The 16,210-nt window shown below is 39.5% G+C and overlaps 1 protein-coding gene across 9 annotated transcripts in view; it reads right to left on the reverse strand.

Moving 5' to 3' along the window:
* tox2 (TOX high mobility group box family member 2) overlaps positions 1 to 16,210 on the reverse strand; it is a 99,635-nt gene that overhangs the window by 4,654 nt on the left and 78,771 nt on the right. For 6 of the 9 annotated variants that reach the window (XM_057338462.1, XM_057338460.1, XM_057338461.1 and 3 more), the window contains 4 exons: positions 13,286 to 13,519; positions 10,130 to 10,360; positions 4,440 to 4,520; positions 609 to 995 (listed from right to left, as the gene is read on the reverse strand). In XM_057338462.1, the coding sequence (XP_057194445.1) occupies positions 609 to 995; positions 4,440 to 4,520; positions 10,130 to 10,360; positions 13,286 to 13,519 (933 nt within the window). The remainder of the gene's footprint in view (positions 1 to 608; positions 996 to 4,439; positions 4,521 to 10,129; positions 10,361 to 13,285; positions 13,520 to 16,210) is intronic. The other 3 variants (XM_057338467.1, XM_057338466.1, XM_057338465.1) reach the window with 1 other exon arrangement.

Raw genomic sequence — 16,210 nt, forward strand, 5'->3', positions numbered from 1 at the left:
TACGTACGTTACACGTTTTTCTTCACACGTTGACGTCAAATTGACATTAATTGAAATGTTTCGTATAAATCATTATTATTACACTATTGTGAACTTGGGTAACAGTTTTAATAATACTAATTTTCCTATACTCAATAACAAACGGGATTAATTGCAGCTTTTAGACTTGCTTACATTGCTTTTAATTGTCACTGCATTATGCACATTTCGCCACCTTGCGATTATAAGGTCCTTTCTGCATTCTTTTGAGATATCGAGGAGTTGTGAAGGAGAATGAGCGGGAAAGCGATTTACTGCCCTTTTGAGAAGGCAATACAAGACGGCACTGGTTTGCTGAACGCAGGGCTCTTGATGGGGTGTAGGAGTGTAGGAGGGTGTGAAAGTATGCTTTTCATTTTCTAAAAAAGTCCCAAAATGTACACAACGTAAACAATATTTTTTTTTGTTCAGAGAATAAAACATTTTGACGGAAGTGTCAGACAGAACCGACGACGGTTTGCACGTTCAGCGGTTCAACGCATGCGAAACATTCACACGTACTCTAGAAACAGTCAGTGTAGTGCACCATGAATCCAGCACATGTGGCGTTGACCATCATGCACACTAACCTGCTGTCCTGGGGGTGGGGAGTGGAGCGGAGCCTGGAGACCCATCTGGTGAGAGATGATTGGCTGCGACTGGACCTGTTGCATGCGGATTGGCTGGTTGAGGAGGGAGCCCTGGTGCAGGGAGAGCTGCTGGTGGAGAGGGGGGCTGATCTGAAAGGACGCTGGGGGGGAGGCACTGAGCGCGGGCAGCATGGCCGACCGGGGCAGGCCGTGTCTGGGAGCCCCTGCGGCGTAACTCTGGAGGTCCGAGAGGGGGAAGGGGCTGGGGCCCAGGTACGGGGAGGAGGGCTGCGGCGGGACGCTGTACAGGGAGGCGTTGGGGGGCATCATGTGAGACGAGGGCTGACTGGACTGACCGCTTTTACTCTCCACTGGATCATTGTAGCTCTAAAAGATCAAAGAGAGAGAGAATATTTGACAAGAGTAATAGTTCCTGAACACCAATGAGATTTAACAGAGACTTCTGCTAAAGTCTCGTGTGCGTCTCTCAGATATTTCTCTTGAGAGAAAGAGTCAGAAATCTCACAAATGTCTCGGTCATTAGAGATGTCAACGTTGTGTCAAACCGAGCTCAGATTTGTCAAGTCTGTCAATCAAAAGTCAAACGTTATTGAAGATCTCAATATCAACTCAAATATTTCTCGTCACATTTACTCACTAGCAATCTACATTCGTTTTACTCTTCGTGTGTTTTAACAATCACACTTTCTATTCTCTCCATTTCGTTTTATCCTACAACATTTGAGGAGAAACATCTGAGACTCAAATGAAACACAATTAAGAACTCCTATGAAAGAGCAATCTCTGAGCAAAAGGACATCTCGGCAACAACTGACTGATTTGTGTCCGTTTTCTTTTCTTCTATAAAGATAAACGTTTGAGAAACGGTGATATTTGAGAAAAAAACAACTGTGAGATGGAACATTTGAATCTTAGTGATGGCACAAACACATCTTTCTGTGATTTGTCAAATCAAGAGAGAGCGCTTATAGCAACGTATTGTTTCATTACGGCTGCGTAGGGACGCACACGTTGTAAATGGCAATATGTTTGTCAAATGTCACGCGTGACGGAAAGCCGGTCGAGTTCATCAGCGTCAAACTCGTGTCTCATATACATCCATCAGCATTGAACACGAGGATGAAGATGAGCGGAGAACGAGCGAGTCGCTGTGTGTTTATGAAAGAACATCTGCTTTTCAAACATTTCTCTTTTACATTAAACAAGTGCACATGGAGGATGTCCAGAACATGAACATCATTTACTTTAAAACACACGTCATGACACACCTCATACATCAGAAAACCTCTAAACAACACGACAAAAACACTTTTACATTGTCTGAAGAAACTCTCAGCATTCTCTCTCTCTTGAAAAATGCACTGCCACTGCCTGTTGCTAGGGTCTCATGGGTGGTTGCTATGCTGTCACTAAGGCATTCTCAAAGCTTTCAAACACGTTGCTATTTTGTTGTATGGACACTTATCTATCCCATGATGCCACGGGAGCTGAGCAACGGTCACATTTCAAAAGTAAATCAAATAAAAAAAACTTTAAGGTGGACGTCCGTTTTTAGTATAAGTGCCAATAAATTAATTTCTCCTGACTAAATGATGTTTTTATCAAGGCTCACGTGTAGGTTGTTGTTAGTACATCATAGGTCAAAGAGAATACGGCTCACATGACCATAAAACATGGCGGACGCAGTATGTCCCAAATGTATTCATACCACTCCCACTATACAGAACGTACTGTTTTAACGGCCGATAGGTAGCTACTTATTCAAATTCATACGTACTGTCACAGTATGCCATTTCAGACGCAGCGAGTGTGTTGCTATGCTATGCTGTATTTACATTCATTTTAAACTCGCTGTTGCTAAGGCGTTCTCACTGTTTTTTTATACAGATTGTTGCTATGCTGTTGCTAAGGTGTTCTCAGTGGTTTCAAACTCGTTGCTATGCTGTTGCTAAGGTGTTCTTAGTAGTGTAAAACATGTTGCTATGTTGTTGCTAAGGCGTTCTCAGTGGTTTCAAACTCGTTGCTATGCTGTTCCTATGACGTACTATGTGGAAACACATTGCTATGCTGTTGCTTAGGCATTCATATTCATTTTAAACACGTTGCTATGTTGTTGCTAAGACATTCTCAGCAGTTTAAAACACGTTGCTATGTTGTTGCTAAGACATTCTCAGCAGTTTAAAACACGTTGCTATGCTGTTGCTTAGAAATTCATATTAATTTTAAACACGTTGCTATGTTGTTGCTTAGAAATTCATATTAATTTTAAACACGTTGCTATGTTGTTGCTTAGAAATTCATATTAATTTTAAACACGTTGCTATGTTGTTGCTTAGAAATTCATATTAATTTTAAACACGTTGCTATGTTGTTGCTAAGACATTCTCAGCAGTTTAAAACACGTTGCTTTGCTGTTGCTAAGACATTCTCAGCAGTTTAAAACACGTTGCTATGCTGTTGCTAAGGTGTTCTCAGTAGTTTAAAACATGTCACTATGATGTTTCCATGACGTCCTAAGTGGTTTTGAACACATTGCTATGCTGTTGCTAAGGCAGTCTCAGTCATTTTAAATACAGTATGTTGCTATGCTGTTGCTAAGACGTTCTCATAAGTTTTAAACACATAACCATGCTGTTGCCAAGGCGTTCTCAGTGGTTGTAAAAAAGGTTGCTATAATGTTGCTATGATGTCCTAAGTGGTCTCCAGTGCATTTCTATGCATGTTGTTCGGTAGTCAAGTTAATTTTTCATTATTCAAAAGCGATTAAACTTCTTTCACATAATGATAAAACAATCATGCTACAAACCGTCAGCAGGTGCACGCTGAAAACAAGATTAAACACACAAACTTCAGTCTCACCCCTCCAAGAGCAAAAATAAATACATAAAATAAAACTCATTTACGGTTCAAAAGAGTCGCTCTGCTTTCATAAGTGTGTGTTTCAAGCTGTAGAGGAACACTTTTCTCCATCACATTTTCTTCCTTTTCAATACGCACACATCAATCACAGCATCTGCCAAAACCCGATTTCGACGAAATATTTAATTATACGCAATGAATGACGAGAAAGGCGTTTAATAAAAGACTCTGAGGTTGATGAATACGGTATTCACGGCTTAATCAACGCTCTTGTTTTGGTCCAAGGAGCCGAGATGGAGAGGTATGGAGAAGGAGAGAGAGTATTTAGCATGAAAATGCAATTTGTGTTTTTGAAAAGCGAAACAATGAATGTAAAATTAGCGGTTTGAAATCGGTGCGTTTTATTATGCAGATGAACGTATGCAATGAAACGACAGATTGTGCTGATTTAAATCTGTCAAACGCCTTTCAGAAATTCGCTATCGATTTACGGATCGCACATGCGTAATTGCATAAAAAGCAGGCAGGCTCTGCAATCTTACAGATTAGATCAACAACAGAGCGGCCGCTGAAATATGACAGAGATAAATATCACCGTAACAACAAGGTTTTGACCTAATGATGTTTTAGTTTAAGACACGTATACAATAGTATGGCAAATATACGATGAATAGTTCAAGTGCTTTCGGTTTGAGTAAAGAAAATTTTGACCCAAAAAAAAAAAAGATTAATCTCCGTCATATCTTTGGAACGCAAACTAATGCTTTACATTTTTGGTGCTTGAAGGTTTATATGAATGAGTAAATATTTGCTTTACATTTTTGAGTGAACGCACACACTTTGTGTTGATAGTTCTTCCCATGAGACCGTTCTGAGATCGTAGTCTCATGTTTACCCCCCCAACATTACTGCTGACCCAAAGATATCACAGACGTGAACCCGTCCAGTTACCTTGGAAACCAGGCTGGCTCGGTACGCTGCCAGGGCCTTCAGGTACTCCTTCTTGGCCGCTTCTGTTTTCCTCTTATATGCCTGCGAGGGGAAAAACACAACAGCGATTAAAGACACAAACACTCTGCTGCAAACACTTAACCTTATCTGTGTACCTGTCTCGAGTCAACTTAAAACCTCAAGCAACATATTTAAAGTCAGAAACACAACATATACATTCCCAAACACTTTTATAGTTTGATGGAGTTCTCTGTTGTGTTTCATTTAAGTCAACTTAGTCTCAGATGTTTCTTCTGAAACTGCGTAATTGTTGAAACCCATGAAGAGTTTGGAGGTGTAAATGAATGTAGATCGTAAAGGTCAAATAATCCGGATTTGAGCAAATGTGATGAGAAATGTTTGAGTTGATATTGAGATCTTGAATAATATCGACTTTTGATTGCAGACTTGACAAATCTGAGCTCAGTTTGACACATTGTTGACATCTCTTCTCAAACTCTGATGACTGGAGAAATATCTGAGACGCAGATGAGACTTTTTTCCAATTGCTCTCTATTGCATCTCAATGATGTCCAGGAGAATAAATGGAAATGTTACAGAGATCTCATCTGACATTTCTGTTTCTTATAGAAGTAACCCAATGAACTACATACACAGAGCGAGACTCATACATTTATGGCAGCATATCCCACATCAAAGCCACGACACAGAAGGGAACAGAAAAAGGAGGATGGAAAGGACGGAGGACGGAATTGAAAGGAAGACAGGATTTAGTGAGGAATGCAGCCTATGGAAACAAAGTGAATGAAACGCTCAGCTGTGGCATAGGCTAATGTAATTGCTTGTCAATCATTTCACCGTCCCAGAATTTCAGTTTCTGGCAACAAGTGCAGCCGATTCCCTCTGAAACTGGGTCGGGCATCGGAATGATTTCAGCTGATGACGGGAAACATGCTTTAAATTGGTGGAGAAATGCGACACGCTGCTTCCAGGCACACCGAGGCAACGGCGTTCAAGTGCGAATGAAGAAACTGGAGGAAAAAATGAAATCTGGTTCTGATACTGAAGAAAATCTAAATTACAAATGAGATGTTTTTAATATCTCGATTCTGTCTCGTAGGCGGCGGTGAAATTAGGTGAAAAATGCAATCGTTTCAAACTGCGGTATATATGCAAATCTGAGAGAGATCTCAATTTTTGCTCAAACATTTCTCGTTGACCAAACATCGCTACCAAGACCAAATAAGCTATCTACATTATCGTATTGCTCAATTTTCAACAGTGTCTACTGTATTTTAATTTCTAAGAAGATGGTTTTAAACACAAAACCAAATATTGCTCCTAAACTCTCCAGAGCTATTAAAGAGCAACATTCACCAACAATTTCAATTCGTACATCATTTATTCATTCTCATGTTATTTCAAACCTGCATGACCTTCAGAAGATCATTTAAAGAACGATGATAACCAAACAACATTGACTTCCATTATATGAAAACAAAAGACGTTTCCCAAAAGATCTTCTTTTGTGTTCCACTTAAGAAAGAGTCACATACAGATTTACAACCACACGAGGGAGAATAAGCAATCACAGAATTTTCAATGGTGTCCTTAAATACACATCCATACAAACCCAAACTACACCCATCCCAGACACCAAACATTCCCAATCGACTCCACCGGCAACAATAAACGCCAACGCTGTCAGCTAATGTGAGTTTGCATTGTGATGGAGGTTAACTATTGAACGAGGTGCCGTGACTTTTCGTGGTAATGAACTCCCAGCGAGAGCCCGGCAGCTTTAGTTTCAAATTAATTTAACCTCACTAATGAGTGGCCCTAAAGACAGCGGCTTTTAAATAAATTACCATGCCTAAGGATTTCTAATTATTCCAAAGTGAGCGGATTCATTAGCAATTGAAGCCGTCAGAGAGAGAGAGAGGCGAGCGCTATGAATTAGACGTAACAGGCGTGTTGGTGCCAAAGAGCATGTGTTGCTAATCTTAATCACGACAAGCCGGTCGCCCCCCCGCTGAATTGACTGTAATTGTACCTTAATGAAATGTTCTTGTTTGATAACCTGTTAATTACTGCAAACACTAACGTGTGAAACCTGCTGACGTGGGGAACCGAGAGGAAAATGTGGGTTCCAAAGACTTCGTGGTTTCTCTAGTAAGTGTCGGAACGGACACAGGTTAAACGCTCGGGTCGTATTGAGTCAATATAGACGGTTTCACCGACAACAACATAAACAATGTTACGTGGCCCAAACTTCCGGTAGACCTCCGCAAAGAATCTATAACTGTTGAGTAGTTGTAATTTAATTTAATACAATTAATATACAATAAAGTGAATTAATATTAATATAAATTAAATATGAAATAAATTGTTATATTATAACCAAACAAAGACTGTAAGTTAACTTCAGGCCAGCGCCCAATGAAACCGTATTAAAACATTTCTGTTTAAACATTTTGTATTATTTTTATTTTGGGGGTTATTGGGTGATTTAGGGTAAATATTACTTGACTTGACTATTAATGTTCTTGACGGGTGTCACATACACACACACACACACAACTATTAAAACATCGCAAACGTAACGTTATATTGCTGAAACCACGAGAAAGTGTTGCCGTGAACATCTTCACATACTGTGTGTGACTGAATTCTAACGGTTCTATAACCAGTAAATAAATGTTAGAGAACGACGGGTTATTACCTGCGACTGAAATTACGCTCGTTCTGTCTGCGCGGTTCTACATCATTTCACGTATTCATCACTGATATGAGTGACGGCTCAGGGCCATCTCTAACAGAAACGACAGTCATCTATTGGAGCAGAAGTCTATCAATCATTCACTAATGGCCCTATCAGAACGGCTTTTCTCCACGGCCCGCAATGCGCTCGGTAGACACTTGAACTGTAATGCTTCGCTGTCTTCCTTACATTTTTGGATTAACAATAGTGCTCATAAACCCCAGAGCAAGATTATTATAGTTGACTTAAATATTCCAACATTTCTGTTTGCTGAAATCAAATGGAATATTGGCCTAAATATTACTTAAAACCTTACACTAAACAAAAATTAGAAATGTTGCCTCAGGAATAAACGGAAGGTTTAAAATTAAGCCAAAGGGACCAAAACTAAAAACTAAACTAAAACAACAAAAAAGTAAATTTACATAGCAACATAAAAATTATAAAATGACAAAAATCACAAGAAATTAATTAAAAATAAAAGCTGATTAAAAATGTAATAAATTTGTCATAACACTGAAAACAAAACTATATTTCTGCCCCAGATAAAAATATAAAGAATTTAGGGAGGATCAAATTGTACAATATTTAACGATTGCTTTCAAGTATAAATATTTAAAAAAGCACCTCCATATACTTACACACAAATGTGCATAAATACATAAAGTAAAGTGTCATTTTATGTTTCAAACAGAGATGGCGATAGAGAGGGAAAACAAATGAATTGCAGATTTAAGATTTTACAAATTTCTATTCAAAATCGAACCAAGTCATTTTTTATAAAGACTATTTTTACACAATCGTTTTGTGCCTATTGTTTGGAACAGTCAGGATCATGATCGTGTAGTTATGTTCAGACGATGACGTCATGAAACGATGATAACCAATTAAAACAGACCTCTGAGAGACGAGTCCTTATGAACCTCCATATCTGAGTCACATACTATCAATTCCACTCAAACTCTCCATCCGATACGAGATATTCTCTCGAAAAATCCTTTCCCTGATGAAGATAAACAGACTCTACTCCCCAAGGACGAACTTTATTATTCTACAAAAAAAAAAAAAAACTCAAGAACGAAATAATTTTGAACCAAAACAAACAAAAGATGGACGTTTCTCGAAATCTTCCAGAGGACGAAGGGTTAAAACGCACAAACAATAACATTTGGCAGAGCAGATGTCCTTGAGGGGAATTGAAGGGCGCTGGGTGATGGCTAATCTCGTATTCTGAGCATGATCGAATCACCAGGCAACAGATATAAATAAAAAGAGGTCTGGAAATGAGGAATTCACATTCAAGGGTGTCAGCGGCAAAATGAAGATTCATGGTGAAGAGGAGAGAGTGAAGCAGGCAAAAATTAACTGCAAATAAAAGGACACAGCAGAGAGAGAGAGAAATATCAGGTGGTGACGGGGTGAGCGAGCTGTACTCTGTCATGGAGGCAGGTGGCTCTTATTTGACATGCAATAGCAGCCGTGTGTTATGGAGGATATTCTAAAAATACAGCCACCATCACACACACACACTGCGGTTTACACAAACCTCATTACAAACACACACTCACTTGTGCACACACACCTATTCTCATTCACACAAAAACATACAAAATCATTTATAATGTTCAGACAACAGCACAAAAACTACTCGAAAATTCTGTGCATATCTGCCTGTCTCTCTGCTTGTCTGCTGTAATTGTTTGTCTATTTATGTATCTATCTGTCTGTCTCTCTGTCTATTTGTTTATTCATCTATTTATCCGTCTATCTGTCTGTTTATTCATCTGTCTGTCTGTCTCTCTGGCTCTGTTTATTAACCTGTCTGTCTTCTTATCCATCTGTCTGTCTGTTTATCCGTCTGTCTGTCTGTTTATCCATCTGTCTGTCTGTCTATCTACCTCTGTCTCTATTTGTTTGTTCTGTCTGTCTATCTCTCTGGCTATTTGTTTATTCACCTGTCCACCTGTCTGTCTATCTTTATATCTATCTATCTGTTTATTCATCTGTCTGTCTGTCAATCTACCTCTGTATCTATCTGTCTGTCTATTTGTTTGTTCTGTCTGTCTGTCTGTCTCTCTGGCTATTTGTTTATTCACCTGTCTGTCTTCTTATCCATCTGTCTGTCTGTCTGTTTATCCGTCTGTCTGTCTGTTTATCCATCTGTCTGTCTGTCTATCTACCTCTGTCTCTATTTGTTTGTTCTGTCTGTCTATCTCTCTGGCTATTTGTTTATCCATCTGTCTGTCTATCTTTATATCTATCTATCTGTTTATTCATCTGTCCGTCTGTCTATCTACCTCTGTATCTATCTCTCTGTCTATTTGTTTGTTCTGTCTGTCTGTCTCTCTGGCTATTTGTTTATTCACCTGTCTGTCTTTTTATCCGTCTGTCTGTCTGTTTATTCATGTGTCTGTCTGTCTATCTACCTCTGTCTCTATTTGTTTGTTCTGTCTGTCTATCTCTCTGGCTATTTGTTTATCCATCTGTCTGTCTATCTTTATATCTATCTTTCTGTCTGTCTGTTTATTCATCTATCTGTCTGTCTATCTACCTCTGTATCTATCTGTCTGTCTCTATTTGTTTGTTCTGTCTGTCTGTCTCTCTTTGTTTATCCATCTGTCTGTCTATATGTCGATTTCTCTTTATGTCTGTTTATCTGTTGTCCGTCTGTCCGTTCTTTTTGTCTTTTTCTATTTTATCTCTCTGTCTGTCTGTTTGTCGATCTGTCTACATGTCTTTTCTATCTGTCTGTCTAGGCCTGGGAATCTGTCGAATAGAAATATATCCGTTCTTTGCAGTCTGTTAGTCCTTTAAAGCATAATGAAAAACATCCAGGAGAAACCCAAAGACAAACTGGTGAACTTCAGTCTCCTGAGCTATAGAAGAGCAAACACTGAGCATGTTCCTGACAGCAGGAGGTTAAACTCACTTGTTTCTGTTCTTCTCCCAGACTGTCCCACATGGACGCCACGATCTTGGAGACGTCTCCAAAGGTGGCGTTGGGGTTTTGGCCTTTAATAGCAGCCTGAGTATCCCTGAAGAACAGCGCGTACGCCGAGACGGGCTTCTGCGGCTCGTTCGGATCCTTCTTCTTCTTCTTCTTCTGAGGTTTGGGTTTGGGCTTCATCATGTCAGAGGAAGGCCTCTTCTCGCCCGTGAGCTGAAGGGAAAGAGAGAGTGTCACGGTTTGCATACTACAAGGGAGACGGGCATGTGAAAAACGGTTTTTAAATATTAAATACATAACAAAATTCTTACAGTAGATAGAGAAGCGTATACCGTAAGTATATGATACATGATTTGAGACACAGTTAGTGTGAGGATAGCGGTTTTGAAATCAAAATACAAATGTCATCTTCGCAGATAAAACATAGCTTTAATGGTATCAAACACATGATTTATGTCAGTCTGGATTTAGCTTGTTCACACACATCCTAAACACACAAATCGGTTTCACATTTGAAAAGCAAAGTCTTGAATATATGTATTAGTTATTTAGGCAATTTCTAAATGTCTTAAAGGGATACTTCACCCAAAAACGAATACCTACCACCTCCCATAGTAGGAAAAATACAACAATAGTCAAAAGTGCCCCAGAACTGTTTGCTGTCCTACATTCTTCAAAATATCTTCTTTTGTGTTCAACAGAACAAAAAATGATAAAGGATTTGTTCCTACTATGGGAGTCAATGGGTGTTGAGATCTGTTTGGTTACAAACATTCTTCCAAATATCTTTCTCTGTGTTCACCAGAACAAAGACATTTATACACATTTGGAACAACTCGAAGGTGAGGAAATGATGACAGAATTTTCATTTTTGGGTGAAGTATCACTTTAAGTACAAATTTTAGATTATCTGCAGAAAATGTAGGTGCCAATGCAAGTTCCTGGAATCTGCTGTATCCCAGAATGCACCGCTCTTCTAGGTGCATGTTTGCCTATGCAAATGGCAGTTTTATCTGCAAACACAATGCAATAAAAATGGGACGCACTGAATTTCACATCGCTCTCAGTCAAGCAGTGACCACGTAATCGGCTCTGACAGTTCGTGGACTCTCTCCAGAGCTGAAAAACACAGCGCTCAAATTGATTTCTTAATGCAGAGAGTCCAGCAGATCCCGTCTGAATCACTGCTGTATCATCACACGTCTGATGCACGCTTCTTCGTCTAAAACCTTTTTAATAATGACCGAAATGAGTCAAAACGAGCATATGAAGAGAGACAGAATGAGACGGAGGAAGAAAAACATGTTTGGAAAGAACAGGACGGATGAAGAGTGAAAGAGGTTTCTAGGGCAGAACTCAATAGTTAGATAACAGCGTTCTGCTCTCGCTCAAAACAAAACTCATTTGAAAAGAGATGACATGTCCGCTGATGCTGCATCTCCAAATCTCTGTTTAATTTTACGTGCGGTTTACTGTATGATCGCGCGGAACATCACTGCCATCCTTCAGAGGACAAAAGAAGAAGACGGTTAAGAAAATAAAACACAAGTCTGCATCTCTACAACAGTTTGTTAGACAGATGCATTTCGGCCTTTATTCTCTACAGTAACATGAATACGTAGAGATGCGTTCGTAAATATAAAGATTCTTCTGAGGGTTTTTTGCTCTCACACGTGTATCACATACAATGAGCACGGCTGCATGTTTTCCAACTAAAGACTCATGGATTCAATTAAAGCTCAGACATGCTGGCGTTTGCATTAAACCTCACACATTCACAGCTCTGCATATACAATTCATATACTACACAAACACCTCAACATCAGCAAACGCTCTTCAGAGATGGATTGGAAACTAGGCACTAAATGTGCTTTACATTTACAGTATATGCAATAAATGTATTTCATTAAGTGTAAACACACACATGCGCTCCATGAGCGTTCCAAAGGAAAAAAATCTACCTTGTGTCGAAAATGTAATTCCTTAAATACACACACAAACCTCAGAATCTACTGCCTGTTTACTAGCCGAACGAAATACATGTGAAATGCGCTAACCTGTCCTATTATTCACAGAGCGTTATTATTCAATTCCAGCCGGACAGAAGCAGCAAACCCATCTGACTGCAGCACTTCTCACTTATTAAGACTGGAACAGGAGCGTTATAAATCTAGCCGTCGCAGGTACGATTGCGTCGGACTCGGCGTTATATTATGCCGGACGGTCCGTAAGCCGGCTGCAGAACAATGCAATTTAAACATCATGTAAGTTAATTCACTCTTTGTATTCTTCAATCCAATTAAGCATGCGGCGGCGCGATAATGAGGGATTTCGAGCTGCCCGCGCGTAACACGCAACATTCAAATTAAATTCAAACTGACACTTTCAATAAAAGTAGAGGATGACAGACAAGCAGAAGTAATTGCTTTTCTGGGACAATGAAAATGAACTGAGAGAGAGAGAGAGAGAGAGAGAGAGAGAGAGAGAGAGAGAGAGAGAGAGAGAGAGAGTCTTTGGCAATAAATAGCTGTGAACAAAAGCCGTCAGTTTGTGAAGTTACAATGCAGAGATTTGTAAACAGCATTGAGGCATACAGAAAATCAATCACGAGAAAGCATTTAGCACCACAGGAGGAATTATTCTCAGATATTTTCTAGCATTTCCGCTTATTCATAAAAACATAAAACAGTAAAAATGATGCATGTATTTTTAAAATTCATATAATAGAATTATATATCTTTATGTATATATATACATTCTCATTTCATCATATACGCATTTATATTGGTATGTTTAGCAATAAACTTCTAACTCTCTATCGCCATCTCTGTTTGAAACACAAAACTGCACGTTACTTTTCAGAGTAATGTTCTTAACGTGTCCAATAATTTGACTTTAACCGCAAACTCACACCTGACAGCTCAACTTATCAAAGGTATGTGCTTGCTCGATACCTGATTTTTCTTTATTTTCCATCAAATCCAAAACTTACGGACTGCAGTTTTGAAATAGGTTTTGACTTTCGTAACCAATAAACGTCGTCATTTTTATGCAGTTGCGCTCTAGTCTACAGTCACATGGCACTAAATCGCTCCTTCAAACGTCAACCTTACTGGAAAATAGCTCTATTTCCTGTACCTTTGCGTGGTACTTTGCTTCCTCTTCCTGGGCGGTGCTTGAGGGAGAGGGCGTGGCTGACTGACTTCCTGATGACGATGGGGAACCGTGGGTATAGGAGGCTTGACCAATCTGAGAGCTGAGTTGTGAGAGGGCGCTCATGGGATGGGGCAGTATCCGGGCGGATGCGTTTATCATGGGGCTGTGGTGGGCGCGGGGGTAATAACCGCCAGACTGCCCCGTAAACGCCGGCATCTAAGGGTGAGAGAAGAAGACCAAGTTTTACTAGGCGTAATTTAGAAAATAAATGACCAATTGAGCCCGGTTTAGTTTGTATGTGTTATTTGTGGTGGAAAGATACTAGTTTCTTCTTTCACCCCTTGAAGCGACAGTTTCAGTTATACAAATACACAAATTGACAGAACAATGTTATTGTCGTTACATTTTCTTTAAAGAGATAGTTCACCCAAAACAAAAATTCGGTCATAATTTATTTATCTTCTTGTTGACAATCGATGCGTGACTATTTCTTCAGTGGAACAAAAAGAAGATATTTTGAGAAATGGCTTTGTCGTCATACAATGAAAGTCAATGGGGTTTGATGTTGTTTGTTTATCAACATTCTTCAAAATATCTTCTTTTGTGTTCTGCAGAAGAAAAATACTCATACAGGTTTGACATGACATGATGGATCCCTTAGTGTTTACTACCTAGCGTTTTATCAATTAAATCCTTTATAATAATGAAATCCCATGAATCCCTTTCACTCTGTGTCTCTGTTCTGATGCAAACGCTCACTTTATACCATCATCCAACCATTGTACATTTCAATCACTCTTCAAGTAAAACACATCTTCTAACTATAACGCGTCCACCGAGTGAAAAGCATCATTGAAGTAGCACCCCGGGGTCATGACAGCGTCCTCGATGCTCTCATAACTGACTTGCATGACAAACAGATTAGTGTGAGATCTTGATAAGCATCCAGTTACAGTAAGTCATCAACCACACGTCTTTCTGCATGAATATCAAAGCTTCTTCACAAAGCCACAAAGCCATCGGTATTCGACCCGGTACAATCCAGAATCAACCGCAGTCGAGAACAGTAGTTCAACCACATGACACCGTCACACAGGTGAAGAAATGATAACTATATAATAATATAACCAAGTAATCAGATGTGAAATCTCTCGCTCTCGATTATTGCCTCTAGAAATCAATACGAAAAAAACTACAAATAAAAACTTGGTCTACTCAGACATTTAAATAAAATAAAAATAAATAAAGCTACATTTCAGATCAAATCAAGCACAGCTAATTTGCTAAGCCTGCGTTTCACGTTTCTCTTAAAGCCCAAAATCCTCTAAACCCCCGAACCGAAGCGTCTGTAACTCTTACATTTCAATATTTCACCATGTTTCATTTTCACTGCTACTGTTCAAAAAGCATCTCATCAGGAGACGCTAGCGGATGTCGACGGATCTATTCATTTACACATAAATAGGAATACTTAGCCAAGCACAAATCAAACAGAAAGAAACAGAGAGAGCGGGAAAAAGCTGATGAACTAGCGTTTATTAGCAGCGTGCAACATTCACAGCTGAATTAAACATTACATATCAACCGCGTCCTTTTCAAATGATTCATGAAGTCGGAACGGTCCGGCGCCGAACGGGTCGCAGTGAACATTAGCGTAGCGCTTATGATGTTAGCGAGAGCGTGTAATCGGGGTAATTAACCTCTGAAGACACGCTAACAGAAAAGGTTTAAAAAAACGTTGACAGTGGAACATTAACGTATAGGAAGTACGGTACAGTACAGATCTTTTGTTTGTGAATCTCAACATCCCCCCCCAAAAGCAGCAGAAACACAACCTGCCTCCCACCTCGAATCAAATTTCAGCATCGCCATTAGTTCAATGTTCAAATGCGGCAGAACGGCTTTAATGTTGGAGAGCGTGCGACAGAGAATCCATTAATTTTCCATTTTCCGTGGAGTTGCTCTTTAAGGGCTTTCACAAACCAAGAAGCATTGAAAAACCAATTAATCAAACATGAATGGCCTATCATAGCGACGGCAACCCCATTTCCATAGCAACCGCTGCCGGCCGAGAGCATCACCCTGTTCTTTAATCTCAGAGAGCTGAATTTCTTCTCGACAACACAGAAAAGACAAGAGACGTGTGCCTGAAAAGCAAACGTCTGGAGAAGATTTTTGCGATCGGACTTGTTGTTGGGACAAAGTCACATGTGAAACTACCAATCTATCACAGTCTAGGCTCTCTCTGAATTATTTATGATATTTGTTTCCAAACCGGCATCGCTGTGCCCTCATCATGCTTTAAATTCTGAATATCATTTCAATAGCGTTGACTTGAATTATTGCTTCATTTCTTTCTAGACGGACCAGCGAGTTTACAGCGAGAGAAAAGAGCGTAGAGTAGCAGTCAACAATGTGAATACATGCACACAAAAACCAAGGAAAAACACAAGAATACCGAGACATTCTCATCACTATCTAACAGTATAGTTTTGTATTACTGTACGCACCTCTCTTTCTCTCTCACACCATATTTGGCGTTCTTCTCATATTTCACATTAAATAAGCAATTTCTAAGCGAACAAATCAGTAAACGAACGAGCGTTTGGTGATAGCGTGCCCGGTCCTGTTATTGCAAACCACATTTGCTTTCAATTTATTTGGAGTCACGCTTATAATCAAAATAATAAAGACGAGCACCTTCAGCATACGGCTTCACTCCTTACTGTCAATTTAGACGAAGCGGTCGGCGTGAATCGTTAAACAAACAATATATCGTCTACGCCCTGCTTACTGCACATTTAGATGACATATCGAATATTTGTTTTTAAGGCCGTCTGTTTGCAGAAACCTCCGCGCTGAAGAGAGAGAGAGAGAGTGAAATTGATCAATGAGCAATACAGAGAG

Source organism: Triplophysa rosa, linkage group LG7 (genome assembly GCF_024868665.1).
Source record: "Triplophysa rosa linkage group LG7, Trosa_1v2, whole genome shotgun sequence".
Classification (NCBI taxonomy): Eukaryota; Metazoa; Chordata; class Actinopteri; order Cypriniformes; family Nemacheilidae; genus Triplophysa; species Triplophysa rosa.